General features: G+C 32.4%; 1 protein-coding gene across 1 annotated transcript in view; it reads left to right on the plus strand.

The window, feature by feature from the left end:
• Positions 1-17,457, plus strand: part of DIAPH3 (diaphanous related formin 3) — a 474,633-nt gene that overhangs the window by 221,165 nt on the left and 236,011 nt on the right. Inside the window, exons 19-20 of the mRNA XM_090258348.1 lie at positions 2,877-2,971; positions 7,261-7,362. Of these exons, the coding sequence (XP_090114474.1) occupies positions 2,877-2,971; positions 7,261-7,362 (197 nt within the window). The remainder of the gene's footprint in view (positions 1-2,876; positions 2,972-7,260; positions 7,363-17,457) is intronic.

A 17,457-nucleotide genomic window follows, 5' to 3' on the forward strand; every position in this document is an offset into this window, starting at 1 on the left:
ATGTGTGGCAACCCCTGCTCTAAATACATACCTATTGCATCAATTTACTCTTCCTCCTTCAATGCGGGAGTGTGCCTACTCTGCAATGTCCCAAATGCTGATGTTTTAAAAGAATCTTATCTTGTGTGGCTTTAAAAAAGAATTATTGTTTGAGATTTGTTGAACCTTCTTGATCTGATGTTTTGTGTCTCTAAATCTGGAAAAGTCTCTGATATTTTCATATATGCTTATTTTCTGTTATTTTTGTGATTTTCTTTTGGAACTCTTAAGTAGGTAGTTTTTAGGTATCTTTACTAATCTTCTATATCTTGTAACCTTGTATTTTACCATCTTTGTGTTACACTTTGGATAGCTTCTTTTGCAGTGTTTTATGTCACAAATTCTTCATCTTATGTCTAATTCATATGTTCAGTCTGTAAGTTCAGTAGTTTTATTTATACATATGATTTCTAAAAGTTTGACTTTTTCCCCTTAAATCATTTTGTTTCTTTTTAGTAATGTCTTATTTTTATGCCCAGTGTTTCAAACTTTTCTTTCATTTCTTTTTTTTTTTTTCTTTCATTTCTTTAAATACTTACTTTCTCCTAGGATTTATGCTTTTCTTACCTTCAGGACAGCTCAGAAATTCATATAATATTAAGATTTAAAAATATATTTATAGATCTCTTTTTTTTAAGTACAGTATTCCCTCACTTATCGCGGGTATTACGTTCTGGACACACACACCCCTGCGCAATAGGTGAAAATCCGCGAAGTAGGAACCTTACATTTATTTTAGTCTTTATATATATTTTAAGGCTTTATAAACCCTTCCCACACACTTATAAACCTTTCCCACTCCCTTATTAACCTTTTCCACACTTCTATAAACACTACTTATGTTCTTAAACGTATTCTACACCCTTAAACAAACATAACTTTAACAACATACGTATACAGTATCGCAAAATCCCGCGATATAGCAAAAAATCAGCGTTAAATAATTAAATATAATATTTTTTTAAATCCCACGATAGCGAGGCTGTGATAAGTTAACCACAATATAGAGAGGGACTACTGTATCTCTCTACTTTGCCTTACTGCCTAAAATATAAAACTATCATTTCTTTCTCTCTCAATTACTATATTGCCAGTAGTGCAATTCTGTCCTTTTGATTACAGTATTTTATTTAATGCTATAACATTCTCTATATGTTGTTGTTTCCATAGATGAGATTTCAAGTGGAATCAATAATTTTAAGGATACTACAATTTGTGTTCTCAATTTGCTTCTTCCTGAGATTTTAGCATGTTTATTTTGTTCATTTTTTTTTCTTATTCTTTTAATTGAATTTACACATATTTTGCCCATTTTTCTATTTGGACCTTTTGGTATTCTAAATGAAGGTAAACAAGTGCTCTGAATTTTGAAATAGGTTTATCCTTTCAGCCTTCTTGCTTTTTAATTGTTTTAAGTATTGATTCTTTGACTTAGTGTTTTTCTTTCATGTTGTCAGATATCAATCTTTGCATATGTTTTCCATTGGTTTTTATGATTAAGAAGTTCTTCTCTAACCATAAAAGAGCTAATTTGCTATGCTAAATTTCTTCTAGTATTCCTTTTTGTTGCTGATATTTACATTTAATTCTGCAATCATTTGCACCATATTTGGATGTACATGATTGTCCCTATCAAGTATTCATTGATTACTCTTCAAGAGTGTATATCAGTTATCATATTTTTGTGCTTTCTAATTCTAATATCTACTATGGGGTTATCCTTTTATAATTCAATTATCTACCTATCACAATATCATTTGGATCCTTTATTCCATCTTGTTCTTGGGATATTAAGGATTACACATATCCGTATTTTATAGATAATTTAGAGCACTATAATCCCACACTTAGAATTGTTTGAGTTCCGAAATGTGGAATGAAGCTGGTGAGAAGAACATAGATGGTGAATTTGTTATTCAGCTGTAGACAATACATGGTATCCTCGGGAATCTGGAATGCAACCTTACTCTAAGAAGTAGATCATATTTTCTGAGCATTATGAAGAATAATTCAGTATATAAAATAAATTAGTGGGCCCATGGTTAGCAAGTTGTAGGTATGTTCAAGAAGTGACATGTGTCATGAAGGAAAAGAAACATAGTAGTAGTAGAATAAGATAGAACAGCCAAAGCATTAAATCTAATAGTGTGAAAATACCCTTACATACTGCAATAGCTTTTGAGAAGATCATTGTGTTTTAACACTAGATATATGAATTAGCAATAAAGTAAATAATGTTGGAATTCTCATATTATTCCATATAATTCACTTGGATAGTTTTTCATGAAAATTTATTCTCTAATATTGGATATTTAAGCTTTAGTTACATGCAAAGGCTAGTTCTCTGGCATAATGTCTGAAATATTTCTGGACAGTGAAGTATTATTACAACTTGTAAAAGTGTTAATGCCCTAAGCGGTTTTCTTAAAATAGTTTTTTGTGAACTATTTCATAGGTCTAGAAGATATTGTTACAAGTTGATAACACATGTTATGACAAATATTATATGTACATATTGGGTTTTTTTGTTCTTTTCTTCATAATGTGATATTTTTACACTGAACCAAACATACTTTATTTTGAATCACTTGAAAATTGGCTATGGTAAGCTAATAATTATTCATTAATAATCAACCTCAGAATCAGCATAATGATATAGTTCTAAAACTGGAGAAGTATAAAATGTGCGAATGGAAGTTTCCTCCACCATAATTTTATTAAATGTTTTAAAATCTCTTATTTTAGGAATTATTTTTGACTTTATGTATGGAACTGCATCTCAGACTCGTTTTTCTTACCTTATTCATTATGAACTCTTCCCTTCACCCCCCTTTCAGCAATCTTCCTGAGCTCTTTTCGGGTGCCATATGAAAAAATCAAAATGATGATATTGGAAGTGGATGAAACACAGTTGGCAGAGCCTATGATTCAGGTAAACTAACAGTCAGAGAGTTTACATTCCCACATTTCATTGCAAGCTTCTCGTTAAATAGAAATCTGTAAGTGAAGCAAACTTCTTAAACCAAATCATTCAACTGGAAAATCATTGCTGCATAATTAGCCTTAGTATAACTTCTGCATTGCCAGGAGATAAAACTCTGAATGTTCTCTTAACTGCAAACTAAACATAATGCTATCAAAATGATTGCATTTCAATTATTTTAAATGACTGTTTTCTGAAAGTCAGGTTGTTTAATTTTACATTTTTTTTTTGTTACAGTTAAGACTAGTAATACATTAATTTAAATTTAGTTGTATAATCTTTTGAGAATGTTTTCCTTAGGCTTTTATGTCTTATAAAGTTGTATTATTATTTAATATAAAAGATTGAGGTAGATATCTCTCCCTTTACAGTAACCTTACTAACAATCCCTACTGGAGTTCTTTGTGCTGTGAATATTACAGATAGTTTGCATAGTATTCTGAGTTCATTTAGAAGGCTGAGAGATTTTTTAAATGGATTCTACTCATGGTGTTTTTTAAGACATGCTAGTGTGATGCCAAAGTTACTTGCCGAATTCCACATAAAGCATATCTAAATAAAATTTAAAGTTGGAGAATCAAACACAAATTATATAGCAAGAGGATGACCTCTTCAGTTTATTATCTTTTATTTTTATAATGGAAGGAAAATGATGTTTTAGCAATAAAAAGAAATTAAGGATTACTTGTTAGTTTCAACACCTAAAATTGTTCTAGACATTTTAGTTTATCAATAAATTGTAATCTTAGGACTTACTCTTGGTTTTGCCTCTCCTATCTTGTCTTATAAATGTGGTGGGAATATAATCCCATTAGTGATTTGTGTTGTGAATCTCTGAGACATAATTTACCCAATTTAACAACTTTTATGTAAATACTTTTTCTTTAGCAATTTCTTTTTACTAGAATTTTATTCTTATTAATTGCTGATTGTATATGTGCCTTGATCTTAATTAATTTTAAGTTTCTTAAAGAAAAATTTTCTACTTAATACATGTTCATTTTTTATGATACATCATCTGTTAAATATTTATGGAGTAGCTTTTAACTTGCTTGCATGAATGGTTTGGATGATCATGTGGCTTTTGTTCTACAGAGATGGAAAAACAATTCCATTTGAAATTCCTGTCCAAAGAACATTAAGTTCCATATAACTTATTAATATATTTGTTTTCTATTACTGCTTGACCATAGATTTAATGGCTTAAAATTATGCAAATGTGTATTATCTTAGGTTTCTATAGAACAGAAATCTGGCCTGGGTCTTACTGTGCTAACATCATGGTGTCTGTAGACTTGCTTTCTTTCCATAGGCGATATATATACATATATATATGTGTGTGTGTGTGTGTATATATATATATATATATATATATTTTTTTTTTTTTTTTTTTTTTTTTTCTTTTCTGATTCCTCATGGCTCCCTTGGCTCATGGGCACATTTCTTTATCTTCCATACCAGCGATGTTAGATCTCTCTGTTCCTTTCTTTTACAGTTATATCTCCCGCTCACTTGATTATTCTGTCTTCCTCTTCCACTTTTAAAGACCTTTATGATTACATTGGGCACATCCAGATAATTCAGGGTAATCTTCCTGTTTTAAGGCCGACTGCAAGAATTCCCTATGTCATGTAACCTAATACTGTCACAGATTCTGGGGATTAGATATGGACATTGTGGGGGAGGTTAGGTCATTATTCTGCATAACATACTTACTAAATATAAAACAAGTCTTATGAATTTAAAATTTAAAACTTCAGTTTGGACATAAACAGAGTCTTCCTATAGTTACTAAAAAAAAAAAAAAAAAGAATTTCATAGTATTTGAAGTTTCATTTTTTTTTATTTTAAAAACATGTTCCTTATTGTAAAGTGAAAAACTGCCTGTGTTGAACAGGGCATGGAAAGAGCATTGCTTTGTCATCATCACCATTTTGGTAGGTTTTGTTCACTGTCATGATTTCATTTGGGCAGATTTATTGATCTATTTATTTATTCATATATAACAAGATGTCAGCATTGGTGTCATTTTCCCACCTCATCCTTTACCCATTTACCTTTGTTCCATCAATCTTATATTAATTTATTTATTTAGCTGTGTGTGTGTGTGTGTGTGTGTGTGTGTGTGTGTGTGTGTGTGTGTTATGCCTACCATGTGCAGGACATAGTATTAGGCTCATTCAAACACAGACTTTGGAACTGCTATTCTGTCAAGGGAGATGATATATGTATCATACATACATATATATGTATATGTGTGCGTATATATATATACACATATATATATACGCACACATATATATAATTAAAGTATAAGACAACCATAGCTGGTTTACAATAGTTATAGAACTACATAATGTGTTAGGGGAGTGCTAGGTGTGTGTATGTGTGGAGGTAAAGGCACCCAGGGGTTGAGTGTGGTGTCGCTGTGGAAAAGCACAGAGAGGTTGTGTTAGTAACATGGTGAGGGGCAGTCATTCTGGCAGTAATAAAACCCTGAGCTGTGAGGGAGGGAAAAGTTGGGTGTGTGTGGGCAATGGTGAAGAGTAGTTTAGCTTGATAGGATCTTAGGATTTGTGAAGTGTACGAGGAATGTGGTGAAGGGAGAGAGAAAGGAAATTTGGGCCTCTGCTCTTACAAATCACAATAGTTGTATTACTTTTGGAAGAAAAAATAATGAAGTGAAAAATTAAATTTCTGATGAGATTAAAATTTTAATTATATATTAACTGAAAATATTCAAGGGGGTTGGATGGTCATATAAAGAATGCTGAAGAAATTTAGAGACCTGATGTAATAAATAATTCAGATAATCCGACTGTCAACTAGAATGATTATAAGAAAATATAAATAACCAGGTCTTTTCGTCTCAGGCAGTTCTCCTAAGAGAAATTTCTATTTATATATATCTGTATGTTTTTATTCACTTGGTAGTATTAATAGTGAATATTTTTTTAGGGATCTTAAATTATATATCTGTATGTTTTTATTCACTTGGTAGTATTAATAGTGAATATTTTTTTAGGGATCTTAAATTGCTACTTTCTGTTTGTTTTTGACCAGTCAACCAAGTTTTTGTTCAAAGATGCACAGTGAGTCTAAAACTTGTTCTTTGATCTAACTAATACACAACATTCTCTAACATTATTTTTAACTAATAACACCTTTGAGGAATTTTTTCCCCCCATTAATATGTATAGCATGATGTAGCCTTAATTTAAATTTGTACCTGAATTTTAACATGCACAAAATATACCGATACTGTAATTTATGATTGTGAGCACCACCTCTCTTTTTTTCTTAATTTTATTATCAGTACACTAACTGGTTATAACTTTATAGTCAATTATATTTTGACACAGAGGATCTGTGTAGACTTTGTTCAAGAGATTGTGTAATTGTTTAAGTTCTAAAGGGAAGTATAATTACATGTATTTCTGTGGTCTTTCTCCACTGGGAGTGTTTCTTGTGTGTGTGTGTGTTGCTTGGGAAAGGCTGTGCATGGACAAAGGGGCCACAATGACCAACTGAGTATGTGGTTTCTGTACTGCAGATGACACAGGCATAGGGCCTTACAGCCATGGGCACTTAAGTTCTTAAAGGATCTCTATCTGTATATGCTTTTGTCTGCAAGGTAGATCATTCTGTGTCTCCAATGCTTTTCAAATTTTCTCTCACATTAAAAAAATTACTGTCTCTTTATTTTAGTGATACCGTTATTTTTATTATTAAAACCGTACTCATTTGGTTAAATCTTACAAGAACTGTCATTATAATACTCTTGATTTCTTTTCTGTTCTTTCCCTTGCCTTTTAATGGCAATATGATAATTTCTTTTATCACTGTGAGTGAAGTGTTAAATTTGTTTGGCTTTGCCTGAAACTTCTGACATTTAATTCCCTAAAGCTGAAATGTAATTGATCACATTTATCCAGGTGAGAAAGCTGTTTCTTTGGTATAGGTTGAGTTCTTCTTTCTCAATTATACAGCTAATCAAATAAACATTCAGTAGTGCTTGATTTGAATATATAATATGTCTGGATAGAGAAGAAGAAAATTGCTTTCTAGACGCAGAGAATGCAGCTTCAGGCTTAGTAGTGTAAAGGGAGGTTACCTAGAAATAAAAGTATAAAGATTAATTTCCTTACTGATTTCCTTCCCAGAGTTTATTAATAAATTTTCCTAGAATTCGAGCAGCACATTTAATGAAGATATTTTCTTTTGGTTTTAATTTTTAGAACTTAATAAAGCATCTTCCTGATCAAGAACAATTAAATTCATTACCTCAGTTCAAGAGTGACTATAACAACTTATGTGAACCAGAGCAGTTTGCTGTTGTGGTAAGTACCGTCTCTCAGTGTTAACTCTCTTGAGGAGATTTTAATACCGTAGAAAAGAGGAAAGAAAATGTCAAGCTTTTCACATCATTATTACTCACAAACCTTTCATGTTCATCTCTTTTTTTAACCAAAGGATATTTATGGGAAATTTTCTTGATTTAAAAGATATATTGAAACTCTAGCCTTAAGTGAAGTCCATGGAGTCTTTAGAAATATAACTGTGATTTTTATGTTCTCTAAGGTCAAAATGTAAAATCAAAATTATGACTTATTCTAGAGCTATGTATTCCAGCATATTGCGAGAGTGGCTTCAGTTTTTTGTTCTAATCACTTACTTCAGTTCATCTCATATTTTAGATCTGACATTAGAAATATAGTTTTTTTGGGGGGGGTGGCAGTGAGGTTGAAAATGAATAAAAGTCTTCAGAAATCTTGATAATTATCTTGTTTCAGCTTCCTATTTATAGAAGATGGGGTCTGAAGAGGTGAGAAGACTTGCCATTGTTATATATTAGCTGTGCTGAAACTTAAATTTAAGATTTTTATCGAGCTTTCTTTCTCCTGCTCTTTTCTCCTATCATTAAATCTCCATTTTGAGGTTGGTTACACTCACTTATGATGATACTTTAGGGTTTCATTTAATATGTATACTCATATACATATATATACACACACACAAATATATATATATTATATATATAAATTATTATTTTCTTTCTTCTTTTGTTATATTGTTACCAACTTTCAGGGATATGATGAAATTGCATTTGATAAAATTTTGAAAATTTGGGGTGACTAACTGAAGGACTATGTCTCCATATCATATTTTTCATGTTGTTGGCATTTGCTATGAAACTCTTTCCTGTCTTGCCCTGGCTGGTGTGGCTCAGTGGATTGGGCACCAGCCTGTGAACTGAAAGGTCATCGCTTCGATTCCCAGTCAGGGCACATGCTTAGGTTGCTGGTCAGGTCCCTGTTTGGGGGATTGTGAGAGGCAGCTCTTACACATCAGTGTTTCTCTCCCTCTCTTTCTCCCTCCTTTCCCCTCTCTCTAAAAAAATAATAAAATCTTTTTAAAAACCTACTTCCTGTCCCTCCGTAAAATAATTCTACTCAGCCCTCCCTGCAGTACCTCCCCCTTTCTTCTGCTCCCCAAGTTCACAAAACTTTGAATATAACACAGAAGAAAAAAAAAGGGAGGGGGGTTTCCTAGTCACAGTCTTCTAATTTTTATTACAAAACTTTTAACTTACTCTGTTTACAAAATGCTTTTTTTATCCACTTCTTCAGGGTACTCTCTTTTCTCACCCCCTTCTGTATTTTCTTATTTGCTTTATTTTCTATTACCTAATCACTGCATTTTACTTAATTCGTATATAATGTTCTACTTGCAATGACTCCCATATGAGAATAAATGAATAAGGGAGAATTGACATTAAATTTTTAACCACAGACTACTAAGAGTTTTGATTTTTGGCCATTTTTTGACTCTTGAATAAAAATCATAAAGTTAAAATTATAATTTTGTAATATTTTTATGTACCTTAAGTCTGAAACACAAGTTTATATGAAACATCCACTTAACAAATAACTTTTTATGTTGCATATCATCACCAAAAATATTGAAAACTATTTCCATGTTCTCATGATTGATACAGAAGAATAAACTCAAACTAACAAATATTTTTAGGTTTATTTAAAATAGCCAGGTTATGCCCTACTTTAAGCAATAGTGTTCAAATCAAAGAGCTGTGATTTACAAGCAATATATTCATAGGGGTCAGAACATTAAAATAATTATATTCCCAGATAGTGGTGCTAGAGGTTATAGTTTTGAATTTTAAGACAGAGATAGACCACTTCCCTGTCATGACCTGTCAACTCAAACTTGACCTTGAATATTTGCATTACATCATAGGTCATACCTGACTGCAAATGGAATTTAATATGAAAAGAGTAATGCAGTTGAAAAACATCTGCCATAGACAATATGAACAGTGCTTTATCATCTGTTGATTATGAATATTCTTGAACACATTATTTTAAGTTCTAGTTTGTGTATTTCTAGCATTTTAAAATATGACTTTTAATGCAGATAAGAGAAAGAAAATTGAAGAACAAGTGAAAACTTTATATTTGTCAAATCATTCTTTACCTTTGCCTTTTTCTTTTTTAGCTTTTTACTATTCTCAATCTACTTCTCAACTTCCCTTCCCCCCTAAAAGAGGGAGAATCCTGCTTAAAGTTACAAAAGATATTTCAGAATTAAAAAAACAAACAAAACAGTGGACAAAAAGTGTGGAACTGTGGAATGCCTGAAGTTTTCTGCTCTTCTTTGTAGATTAAAAGTTTAATATTAAGTTTGTTAATTAGAATGATATGTTTTCAATTTATCAACATTGTGTAAAAATATAATAATTTGGCAGGTTTGGGAAATTGATTATAATTATCACATATATTTCTGAAAGATTCCCATAATACTAAGTTTCATGTTTCAAGTAACAAACTTAATTAAATTATGTTTATGTTATTGATAATGGGTATTAACATTGAGATAAGGTAAACTGCAGATTCCTTCCTATATGACTTTGTTTTGTAGAAAAATATTTACTTATTGACTCAGCCTAGATTTAATGTAATAATCATTTCAACCTAAAAAATCATCACAGAGTCATAAACAAGAAATTGTCAAGGGTGGGGGCAACCTTTTAACCTCTAAATAGGACAGAGGTTTGCCTTTCCATTTGTTTTCACCATAGGTTTGTGATGAGCTGTTTCATTCTGAGGTTCTATAGACTGATAATGTAATTTCTAGCATTGTTTTTATTTTAACCAAAATTAGTTAAAACTCTACAATTATATTACTTGCTAGTGAATTTTACTATATCTGATTCTTGTAAATTACAGATTTCTCAAGTGTGTTGTATATAAACATACACCCAAATTTGATACAATAATGGATAGAGTCACTACAGTGTTCACATTATATAATGAGCTTCACTTCTACACCAGAAGTGTGTAAAACAATTAACAACAACAAAAACAAAAAAAACAAACAAAACACAGCATTACCTGGACTATGATGGCATTCGTTTTTATTATTCTGTCATTGATAGAAAGGCAGTGTGCAAAATAATACATCCAAAATGCTAGTAACCAGATTCAATTAAAGACCTATTAGAATACATAAGATGTAACATGCAAATTAGAAATACGTTTCCCTTTTGTCTTATATTACTCTACATACAATTTTCCATGGCTCTACGTCCTAGACTGTTGTACTTGTATACATATATATTATTCAGCAATATTATGTCAGTGTCCATTAAATTGTATGTCCTTGAAGCTTTCTTTCAACCCCTAAAACATTTGATGTGTCTATATTCTCTCCAGGTTCCTGTAATATAGTTTCATCTCATTTTTATTTTTTTCTCCCTTGAAATTGGAAGCAAAATTTTGAATGCTGATACATACTATCTTCATTCCTAAAGGAACAGACTTAATGCATGAGTACTAGACATGGGTATTTTTATGAAACTTAAGAGTTATAGTTGCTCATTTGTTTTTTTTTTTTTTCTAGTAATTCAGAAGTTTAAGGCACCTTCTTGAACCTTCGTGCCATCCTTGTGGCTTGGACCTTGGCCAGCCTGATTAGAACACTACTCAGGTGTTCTGTCGACACATTACAATGTGTACTAGTTGTGGTGACATGGTGGTGTTTGGGGGCTGCTACCTCTTAGAATTAATATCCTGTGCTATGAACTCAGGGCCTAAAACTTTAATGATGTTATTGATTTGTTTTACTATCTGATTACAGTATATTTGTATGTCCTATATTTTCTGGGAGATTTTGGTATATGTCCAAGTCTGTATCTTTTTGTGTGACTTCAAATGAACGAAACAGTTTACATGCTCCTTTTGTTAGTTCTTGGCTGAGGATACTGAGTACTGACTGATTTGCTTAATTTGAAAAATTCTTGGACATTACAGGACAAAATTTTTTATCGAGAAATTGGTTTCTATTTGGCATGATCTAGACTCATGTTTCACTCAAGTTAATTTTCTTTTAATAAGATAACGAAATGAAAATAAGCTTTCTAGATGCTCATTAGACCAGTAAGCTGCCTGTCTTTTCTCAGATTCTGTCCTCCCCTGTTCAGCCCCAGCACTTCCTCCTTCATCCCTCCAGAATATTTCCTACTTACCAAGGATTGGTTCCCACTGAGTAGAACCTGGTTTTAGTTGTATGACTGCATTTAAAAATACTTGCAGTGTTTCTTTGATCAGTAAACTACCAAGTAAAAATCACTCTGCTCACAGTGACATGGTTTTATTGTATGAGAAACAAGATATGTAAATATTCAGTGGGATTAGAATATTAGCTGAAGTTTGGAAAAAGACCTAAAAATTTACATCGGAAGCTTGGTGCTCTATACTTTGATTAAAAATTCTAAGTTTTTGAGTATTTGTCTCTATATTATTTAATTCTGTTAAGCTGCCTATTCTTCAAAGGAATCAAACCCCTTTACAGGTTAAACTGAATGAATGTCATGTTTGTGTGCTGTATTTTGATCTGCCACCATTTGGTGTCACTCTAGGGCAGGGCTTTTCCACTTTGTGCAGTAGAGGCCTCCTCTTTTTTTTTTTTTTTTTTTTTTTAATCAAAAAGTGTTGTAGGAAGTTCATGCTATTTCCCTGCATTAAAATGCCTTGTTTTAAAGTACACCCTAATATTCTTGTTGTAAAGCATTCAAATAACATATAAAAATATTGAATACAACTTGCAAGTTCCTTGTATACCACTGACCACTACATTCCATATAAGTTATCATTTTAACATTTTATTGGATTTCTAATCCTATTTCTTTGTAGTTACAAATCTTTGCATATTCATATACACAATTAAAAATACAGCTTTTCTGAAACTTTTTAACCATAAAATGTATTGTGGAGATTATTTTCATGATGTATTGGTTTAAATTTTTTATATGGTATTTCATGATCCATACTGACTTTTTCTTTTAACTGTTCCCTCTATGAAGGATGGTTCACTTTTTATTTATGTATATGTATTTGAAGGCTGTGTATGCTAGAGATCAGTGAGCTCAGACTCTGGGGTTAAATCCTAGATTGACTCTACTACCTGTGTGATCTTGGGGAGGTACTCATCTTTCTGCACCTCAAGTTTCCTTGTTTATGACATGGGACTATGTTAGTTTCCTACTGTTGCTGTAACAAATTACCACCAACTTAGTGGCTTAAAACAAAACAAGGTTATTATCTTATTAATTTTGGAGATAAGATGTCCAAAGTGGGTCATCAGTGCTGCATTCCTTCCAAAGACTCTAGGTGGGGAATTTATTTTTTGCTTTTTCCAAAATAAAGCCTGAGGACCCCATTCCTTGGGTCATGGTCCTGCACCACTCTGACCTCTGCTTTTATCACCACATCTTCCCTGACCCTCTTCTAACTTCTTAAAAGGACCCTGGGATTATATTGGGCCTACTTAGATAATTCAGGATAATCTCCTCATCTAAAAATCCTTTATTTAGTTACATGTGCAAAGCCCCTTTTACCATATAAGGTGACATATTCAACAGTTTTGGTGATTAGCATGTGGCCATATTTGGTGTATCATTGTTCTGCCAAACACAGGGACAGTAATAGTGCCTTCCTCCATTGCATGGTCCTGGGTATTTAATAAATTGATATAAGGAATATGTGTATATTATCTTGTACTCAAACTCCTTATAAAGGTTAGCTTTTGTTATTAAATTATTATATCATTAGGAAAGAGTTCTAAATTTTGACCAGATGGGTCAAAAGGTATTTTACCTGGGAGGTGTGTCAGTTTATACTTCGTGAACAATATCCATGAGGATTCTTTTTCTTGTACCATTACCAATACTTAATATTGTCTTTTATCATTTGGTGATTTCTTTTTTATTTTATATTTTCTGCTTATTAAATAAGACTTAAGTAGTTATTGTATATTAATTAGTTATTTATGTTTCATCAAATTGCCTATAAATCATTTATTTTTTTATTTTTTTCTTATAGTTTATGAGAGCTACCTATGTAATCTACATGTTACTCCTGTGTAAATATTTGCAGCTTTTCTTATTCCCTTTTACTTACCTTTCTGCTTTTATTTATGATGTCTTCTGTACCCTGCATTTTTGAAGCTGGGTTCTATAAATGAATTGAGATAATTAATGATGTGATTATGTTCTATGTATAGAGAAAGCTTGGTCCTTTGTACATGGTAGAACCACGTTAAATAGCAGTTGATTAAGTCTTTAGTTTGACTGTGGACATCTTGTAAAGATATAAAATGATTTAGGGAGCCATTTACTTTTACTGGCTCCCTAAAATTATCTAGATGCTCCCCATAACTTTTATGATGTCCAAAATCTGTAAAATTGCAATTGACCTTAAAAAAAAGAAAAAACTTTATTGAGGCATAATTGACATGCAATAAAATGCACATATTTAAAGTTTTTTAATTTGGTTAATTTTGGCATATGAATAAACTCATAAAACCATCACCGTCATCAAGATAATGACCATAGCCATCACCTGTAATGGTTCCTCAGGTATCTCTGTAATGCTTTCTTCTCCTCCCAGGTACCCATCATTATTAGGTCTTTAATGAAGCAATTCCTGCTGTCACCTCACACCTCTTGACTTACTATTTTTTCTGTGCTTCATCTTTCCTCAGCAGCTTGCTGTGTGCTCCTGAGCCTGTCAATATGCTTACTTTCCCTTTGAGGAAGTCTTCTCTTCAATGCTTTTTCTCACACTTCTGTTTTTTCCTACAAAATTCAGTATCTTTCCTCTTTGGTACCATAATGCCCTGTGCATATCTCTAAGCGGTTCTTCTAAACTTGGAATATAAGTGTTATTTTACATGTTGCAGTCTTCATTTATGCTCAGAACTTTTTGATGTTCTGGATATATCATGTTCATTTTTATATTATCAATACATGTCACATCTTCCAGCACCTGGTAGTCACATGATATTGGCTAAGTGAATATATGAAATAAGGAAGAGATGAACAGAAAGGAGGGAAAATGATAGCAAGAACAATAAAATTAAAAAATGTTAAACTTTTTATTTCAGATTTTATGTTTTTAGACCAGTTCACGGTTCACATCAAAATTGATAAGGTACTGAGATTTCCCACATACCTCCTCCATCCTCACACACAGGCATAGTCTCCCTCGTTATCAACATCCCTCTCCAGAGTGGTACGTCTGTTACAATTGACGAACCTACACTGACACATCATAATCATCCAAAGTCTTGTCTTTTCGTTAGTGTTCATTCTGATATTGTACATCATATGGGTTTGGACAAAGGTATAATGTGTGTACATCATCTTGGTTTTGTACAGAGTATATTTGTTGTGCTAAAACAAATGTTCTTAAAGTCACATTTTTAAAATAAAAACATTGATTATTTTTGAGGTAATCATTTTAAATTTTATTAAAATGAGTCTCTTCGTAATGACTTCTATGTATGTAAGAATGGGTTAATTCAAAGTAGACCAAGTAACCAATACTTTTGTGCTTAAAAGTCTGAATTCACACTTAAAAAAAAAAAAAAAAAAAAAAAAAGAGGACTTAACCACCCTGTGAAATTGCCGCTTAACTAACTCATACACTTGGCAGCATTTTACTTTTCTCCTGATACCACATCTCCTTTGGACTTTTTTCTTGATCCTCCTTTAACTCAGAAGGCCATTTACAATACTGCTTTGGGCCTCAGTGGTTATATTTTCTAAAGAGTGTTGAGGAAATTGTGATTTGGTTTAACAATGATGGTTTATTGAAATATCTTCAGAAAAGAATGACCAAGATAGGTAAGGAACCTGAAAGAATATCTCCATTGAACCATCCTTTCCCCAGACTAAAAAATACCTTCAAGTTTTTCTTTCATTCCTTGGGTGTTGATTATTCCAAGTGCATTGCAAATATTCAGATATAAAATCAATCATGTTTCATAGAACTATATCACTTTAATAATTAAGAAAGAATATGGCGTTAGCATGATATAATTTCTCCTTCAAGATCCATTTTGGCTTCTCGTAATTACCACTTTTTCTTTTTAATAATTTATCTCTGATCTTGTCTGTCAATGACATAAATCTTACAGGACTCTCCTACCGGAAAATAGCAGTTCTGCTTGCCTTCTGCTCCCTTTTGGTACCTGTCCATTTGTCCCAGATCCTTCAAATTTCACGATGTTTTAGACAGCACTTTGGCAATCATACTGGCTAAGCTTTCAGTACCCAGGGAGGACATTTATTTAGAATACTATAACTATTATAACTATAGTTCTAGCTTTTTAAATCTTAGAGGTTTGCTTCTCTGAAGATCATAGGCATTCAGCTGTTGTTAAATTATTCTTGTCACATTGCTTTGCCACTTTCGTGATGTGCTTCCACCAGGATCCAGGATTTAATACTGGCTCACTAATACAGATGGCTTCCATTCACCCCGTTCAGGGCTTTTTAATTTAGCTTGATTTCAATTATGACTGATTTGTAGCCTGAAATTCTTCCAACATTTATTACTTCTATAATTTTTCTTATAATCTGATTTCTGCCTTCCATCTCCTTCAGTCTCAGTTAAAATAGTCACAGTACCATTTGAATTTTTAATTAAACTTATTGAAAGTTTGTTGGTTTAAGAAGTTAAAATCAGTGGTTAGCTGAAAGATATCTTTACCTTGCCCATCTATTACTTTTTATGAATATCTTATTACTCACAGCTTTCTTATTAGTTGTTCCTACGCATGATACAATGGAGGTACACATTGACAAAACTTTTTAACCTAATATTTTTATTAAGTATATTTTATTGATTATGCTATTATAGTTCCAACTTTTCCCTTTTTGCCCCCTTCTTCCTGGTACCCCTTTTCCCTCCAGCAAGCCCCCCCCCCCTTAGTTCATGTCCATGGGTCATCTGTGTAAGTTTTTTGGCTTTATCCTTTTCTGTACTATTCTTAACATCCCCCTATTTTGTTCCAACCAATTAAATTATGTTTCTTATTCCCTGAACCATTTTCCCCTTTCTCCCTCTTCCTTCCTCCTCCCAGCTGATAACTCTCCAAATGATTCCCATACCTATGATTCTGTTCCTATTCTGGTTGTTTGCTTAGTTTGGTTTCATTTTTATTTTTGTTTTTGAGATTCAGTTGTTGATAGTTGTGAGGTTGTTGTCATTTTAATGTTCATAGTTTTCATCTTCTTTTTCTTAAGTAAGTCCCTTTAACATTTCATGTAATAATGGCTTGGTGATGATGAGGTCCTTTAGCTTTACCTTGTCTGGAAAGCACTTTATCTGCCCTTCCATTCTAAATGATGGCTTTGCTGGATAGAGTAATCTTGGTTGTAGTTCCTTGCTTTCATCACTTTGAATACTTCTTGCCACTCCCTTCTTGCCTGCAAAGTTTCTTTTAAGAAATCAGCTGATAGTCTTAGGAAACTCCTTTGTAATTCTGCCTTTCTCTTGCAGCTTTTAAGATTTTCTCTTTATCTTTAATTTTTGGCATTTTAATTATGATGTGTCTTGGTGTGGCCCTTTTTGAGTCCAACTTGTTTGGAACACTCTGTGATTACTGGACTTGTATATCTATTTCCTTTGCCAAATTAGGGAAGTTTTCTTTCATTATTTTTTAAAATAAGTTTTCAATTCCTAGCTCTTCCTCCTCTTCTTCTGGCACCCCTATGATTCAGATATTGATACGTTTAAAGTTGTCCCAGAGGTTTCTAAGCTTCTCCTTGTTTTTTTGAATTCTTGTTTCTTCTTTCTGTTCTGGTTGAATGTTTATTTCTTCCTTTTGTTCCAAATTGTTGATGTGAATCCCCGCTTCTTCTCCTTCACTGTTGGTTTCCTGTATACTTTTCTTTCTTTCACTTTGTATAACCTTTATTTCTTCCTTTATGTTGTTGCTGTACTCAGTGAGTTCTCTGAGCATCCTTATCACTCTACCTCTGATAGATTGATTATCTCTGTTTCATTTAGTTCTTTTTCTGGGGTTTTATTCTGTTCTTTCATTTGGACCGTATTTCTTTGTCTCCTCAA

The sequence above is a fragment of the Furipterus horrens genome, unplaced genomic scaffold (genome assembly GCF_987537825.1).
Source record: "Furipterus horrens unplaced genomic scaffold, mFurHor1.1.pri manual_scaffold_12, whole genome shotgun sequence".
Classification (NCBI taxonomy): domain Eukaryota; kingdom Metazoa; phylum Chordata; class Mammalia; order Chiroptera; family Furipteridae; genus Furipterus; species Furipterus horrens.